This window comes from Mandrillus leucophaeus, unplaced genomic scaffold, assembly GCF_000951045.1.
Source record: "Mandrillus leucophaeus isolate KB7577 unplaced genomic scaffold, Mleu.le_1.0 Scaffold7, whole genome shotgun sequence".
In the NCBI taxonomy this organism is placed as follows: domain Eukaryota; kingdom Metazoa; phylum Chordata; class Mammalia; order Primates; family Cercopithecidae; genus Mandrillus; species Mandrillus leucophaeus.
The window spans coordinates 2,272,131-2,277,554 of record NW_012107585.1 but is presented as its reverse complement, the minus strand read 5'-3'; the positions used below and the strand labels follow the sequence as shown (position 1 = coordinate 2,277,554).

General features: G+C 48.2%; 1 protein-coding gene across 1 annotated transcript in view; it reads left to right on the top strand.

Annotated features, from left to right (window-relative positions):
• The window catches only part of NOS1 (nitric oxide synthase 1 (neuronal)), a 143,462-nt gene that overhangs the window by 94,019 nt on the left and 44,019 nt on the right, over positions 1-5,424 (top strand). The window contains exons 11-13 of the mRNA XM_011964544.1: positions 1-105; positions 1,384-1,469; positions 4,795-4,939. Coding sequence (XP_011819934.1) covers positions 1-105; positions 1,384-1,469; positions 4,795-4,939 — 336 coding nt within the window. The remainder of the gene's footprint in view (positions 106-1,383; positions 1,470-4,794; positions 4,940-5,424) is intronic.

Here is a 5,424-nt window from a genome sequence, read left to right as displayed (position 1 = left end):
CCTGCCGACTGGGTGTGGATTGTGCCCCCCATGTCTGGAAGCATCACCCCTGTGTTCCACCAGGAGATGCTCAACTACCGGCTCACCCCCTCCTTCGAATACCAGGTCCTTCCCTGTCCCTGCCTCTTTTCATATTAAGTGTCCTGTATCTGGTGTGTGTGTCACATTTAGGCTCATTTCAACCCAGGCTAGCGCTCTGGACACTCAATAGCCACATGTGGCTGGTGGCTACCATAGCACGGGTCTAGCTGAAAGAACAAGAGAGACAATATGAGTCCAGCATGATGGCTTATGCCTATAATCCCAGTGATTTGGGAGGTTGAGGCGGGAGAGTGGCTTGAGACCAGGAGTTTGAGACCACCCTGGGCAATATAGTGAGACCCCATCTCTAAAAATTTTTAATTAGCAGTCTGGACATGGTGGATCACACCTGTGATCCCAGCACTTTGGGAGGCCAAGGCAGGTGGATCACCTGAGTCAGGAGTTCGAGACCAGCCTGGCCAACATGGCGAAACCCCATCTCTACTAAAAATACAAAAAATTAGCCTGGCATATGCCAGCTACTCAAGAGACCGAGGCAAGAGAATCGCTTGAACCCAGGAGGCGGAGGTTGCAGTGAGCTGAGATCAAGCCACTCAACTCCAGCCTGGGCAACAGAGTGGGACAGAAAGAAAGAGAGAAAGACAGAGAGGGAGAGGGAGAGGAGGAGAGGGGGAGGACGAAGAAGGGGAGAGGGAAAGAGGGTACAGGGAGAGAGGGAGAGCAGGGAGGGGGAGAGGGAGAGAGGGAGAGAAGGGGAGGGAGGGAGGGAAGGAAGGAAAAGAAGGAAGAAAGGGAGGAAGGAAGGAAGGGAAGAAGAAAAGAAGGAAGGAGAAAGAAAAAGAAAGAAAAAAGAAAGAAAAAGAAAGAAAGGAAGGAAGGAAGAGAGAGAAAGAGAGAAAATTAGCTGAGTGTGGTGGCACACCCTGTATAGTCCCAGCTATTTGGAAGGCTGAGGTAGGAGGATCCCTTGAGCTAAGGAAGTCAAGGCTGTAGTGAGCTATGATCACACCACTGCACTCCCGCCTGGGCAACAGAGTGAGACCCCTGTCTCCTAAAAGAGAGAGAGGGATGAAATGAGACTGAGTAGTCAGGGGTCACAAGAAGAGAGTTTGAGAGGGACTGGGGGCGGAGGGGAAAGAGCTAGCAGAACACTGCCAAGGCCAGACCACCCACTGGGCAAGGACACCCCCCCCCAACCTGCATCCCTACCCCCGTGGTGGTCACCAGTGGGCAGAATCCTGGGTCAGGCAGTCACAAGCCCCAGGGGGTCCTGAGCATCCCCAACAGGAGCCAGATGCCCTCACTGCAGTGAGTGACCGTAGCCCTCTCCTCTCTTCCCAGCCTGATCCCTGGAACACCCACGTCTGGAAAGGCACCAACGGGACCCCCACAAAGCGGCGAGCCATCGGCTTCAAGAAACTGGCAGAGTAAGTTTCCTGCAGTGGGCGGGTGGGGTGGATGTGCGCACAAACTCAGCCCAGAGAAGGAGGCTGGGCAGACTCCTGTGCCCTCTGACCTCTCCGTAGGATATGATTTATTTGTCTTCTCCAGCCACCTGTGCCTTCTTTGCCTCTGAGTCTGAGCTGTGAATGTCATTCCAACTCTTCTCCTTCTCAGCCTCACTTTCCTCATCCCAGTTTCCTAAATTCTTGTCCTGGGGCAATGGTGTGTTGGTGAACTAGCCCTCCTAATAATAATAATAATAGAAATAGTAATAGTAATACTTTGATTTTCATGGTTGCCAGTTTCCATGATGGAAATATTCCCACTATGACCAATTTCTTTTTTTTCTTTCTTTCTTTCTTTTTTGAGATAGGGTCTCATGCTGTTCCCCAGGCTGGAGGGGTCTCACTTTGTTGCCCAGGCTAGTCTCAAACACCTGGCCTCAAGCAATCCTCCTGCCTCAGCCTCCCAAAGTGCTAGGATTACAGGCGTGAGCCACTGCGCCTGGCCTAGGAAGTCACTGAACCCAGAGTAGGGAGGAGCTGGAGTTAGTCGGCTCCAGCACACTACTGCCTGGAGAGCACCCTCGTTCAGAGCTGACCCCTAATTTTACTCATTCGTTCGTTGACTCATTCATTCATTCATTCATTCATTAGCTGGGTGTTGTGGCATACGCCTATAGTCCTAGCTACACAGATTCTGTGCCAGGCACCATGTGAGGCTTCAGGGGGATCATGGCAAGCTAGACAAACGCTGTCCCTGCTGTCGTGAAGCTCACAGCCATTCCTTTGTCAAAGAATCAACAAATACAGTAAACATGGCAGCTGTGGAAGGTACCATCGAGGAATGGTTCCTGGAAGTAATAATGGTTCACAGAGTTTGGGAGGTCAGGGAGGGCTTCCTAGAGGAGGTGACAATTGAGCTAAAGAATGAGATGAACAAAGTTTAAGCAAAGAGGGGCAGGAAGGGGGTTATGGCCTGAGACTACTGAGGAGTGATTTTCCTGAATCATGCCTGACCAGCCAGGGAACCAGCTGACAGGTAGGGTAGGGTTAACTAAGTTGATTTAATGGGGATGCCAGCCTTCTGCCCAAATAAAGAGAACCCCACTGATCCACTTACCAAAGATCGCTGTTTGGAGCTAACTTTTTGTCAGAAGACACTACTCTCTTTCCTCAGCTCCCTCAGGTCCAGAATTCTCTATGTATGATAACTAGTTGTACAACAGGTATCATCTAAGCCTTGGGTCCAAGAGACAAGACACTGATTGGTCTTGCACGGACCCAAACCTAGGTCCTGGTTCCATTAATAGAGCCCATAGAATCAATCAATCAATCTCTCTCTCTCTCTCTCTTTCTCTCTCTCTTTTCTTTTTCTGTTTCTGTCTCTTCTGTCTTCTCTCTTCTCTCCTCTCTCTCTCTCTTCTCTCTGTCTTCTCTCTCTTCTCTCTCTCCTCTTTCTCTCTCTCTCTTTTCTCTCTCCTCTCTCTCCCTCTTTCTCCCCCTCCCTCCCTCCATCTCTCTCCTTCCACCCTAATCCCATCCCCCAGCCAAGCAAGAACACATCAGCAGCCACCATTTCCCTAAAAAGAACATCTCAGATATTCTCAGGGAAGGCACTTGTTGGCTTCAGTTCAGCTCCACTGTCTCTGGGGAAAAGGGGAGGGAGAAATCTAAAACATTAATTGCACTATTGAGTTTTGGGTAGTAACAATGGGAATTAATTATAGATGCATCTTTATGCTCAAATTATTCAAAGGGAACCCTCGAGGTACCTTTTATTCCTTTCTGTTTCTTCCCCTTAGCTAAGTCTTCCTGCAGCGTGGGCGGTTTCCCTGATTCTAAAAAATAATGAACTTAACGCCGATAATCCCAGGTGGGGGAAAGTTAGCAGCTTGTCTGCAATGAGATTTCTAGTTACAACAGGGAGGCTTGTTCAGGAGTCAAGCGCAGGTATTTCTGAGCCTCTGGCCTGTCTGCTACGTGCCCCCGGAACTCGCCCTGCCCCGTAGAGCAAAAGGAAGAGACACTGGTTTGAGCTTTTCTGTTTAGCTAGAAAGAGGCTGGATTTGATGTTCAGACTCCCCAGGGTCTCAGTGGCAGCATCTTTTAAAATTCATAACTTCTTTTATTTTTTTTTATAAAGACGAAGTCTCGCTATGTTGACCAAGCTGGTTTCAAACTCTTGGCCTCAAGTGATCCTCCCGCCTCAGCCTCCCAAAGTGCCAGGATCACAGGCGTGAGCCACTATGCCCATCCCATAACTTCTTTTGATAGATATTTATTTAGTGCCTATTGGGTATCAGGCTCTGTGCAAGACCCTTGGCATGCATTGCTGAATAAATCAGACCTGGTCCTTCCCTTGTGGACCAACAAACCTCTAAAATCCCATCAAACTCAATGCCTGGTGACTTATTCGTGATTCATTTCTCTCTGTCTTTCTCTCATTCACACATGTGCGTACACACTTTAGAATATGAGCCCCATGACAGCTGCATGCCATAGCTATGTTCTCTATGGTCTCCAGTTCCTGTAACAATACTGACACATAGTTAGGCACTTAATAAATATTTGATGAATGAAAGAGAGAGGAAATGGATGAACGATCATCTTTTGAGGCAATACTCGGCACACTAAGGTTCTTAAGCCTGGGATCTATCAAGTAACAAGCTAGCAAAACTTAACTACTTCTTTTAACTCATGACTAATTGCTCTGGTGGGATTTTTTTTTTTTCATACAGAGTCTCACTCTGTCACCCAGGCTAGAGTGCAGTGGTGCCCAGTGGTGCGATTGCGGCTCACTGCAACCTCCGCCTCCTGGGTTCAAACAGTTCTCTTGCCTTAGCCTCCCAAGTAGCTGGGACTACAGGCACACAGCTGCCACGCCCGGCTAATTCTGTTGTATTTTAGTAGAGACGGGGTTTCACCTTGTTGCCCAGGCTGGTGGCAAATTCCTGAGCTCAGGCAATCCATCCGCCTCGGCCTCCCAAAGTGCTGGAATTACAGGCATGAGCTACTGCGTCCAGCCTCTGGTGGGATTTAATAAAGGATTTAATATCCAGCATTATCTCTAGAGAAGTTAAAAAAATAAAATAAAATAAAATAAAATAAAATAAAAGGATTCAATAATATGGTGCTTAAACACAAGGGCTTCGAGTGCCTCTGAGGAAACCCCTGAAGTCATCAAAGATCAAGAGAGTTCTCTTCTGTTATATTTCATGGATCCTGGTTCTTGCACAAAAGTCCCAATCCAGCATCTTCTCTCCCCTTTTCTGTTTCCCATTTCTCATCTCCATCCTCTTCCCTCCAGAGCTGTCAAGTTCTCGGCCAAGCTGATGGGGCAGGCTATGGCCAAGAGGGTCAAAGCAACCATCCTGTATGCCACGGAGACAGGCAAATCGCAAGCTTATGCCAAGACCTTGTGTGAGATCTTCAAACACGCCTTTGATGCCAAGGTAGGTGGGGGGTAGCCCTAGCTCCGCCAGCTTCTCATGGCAAATTAAGGCGGCAAGGGGAGAGAGGGAAGTCAACAGAGAAGAAGCCTTTGGCAAAGGATGAAAGCACAACTGACAATGCCTATCAGCTCACACGCACGTTGGTATAAATTTCAGGGGACTGTGATATCCCTCTCCCCATGAGTCCAGGAGTCACAAAATGAAATTCCCTTCTTTAGTGCAAAATGTTGGAGGGTTTATAAGAAACCATTCTGGGGTCAGTTTGGGAAGCTTTGCCTGAAGTACAGCTCAATGGTTTTCATTGCTGTGGCAGGACTTCCCAGAGCCTGTAATCTATAAGCATGTGTTCTAATCTCCAAAAGAGGCGAGGATAGAATATAGACGTTTCCCAAACATGTTTGATCGTGGATCACTTGTTTTCATGGAGCATCTCAGGAGACTGGGATTTTCTAGAACCTATTTTGAGAAATGTTGCTCAGACGGTG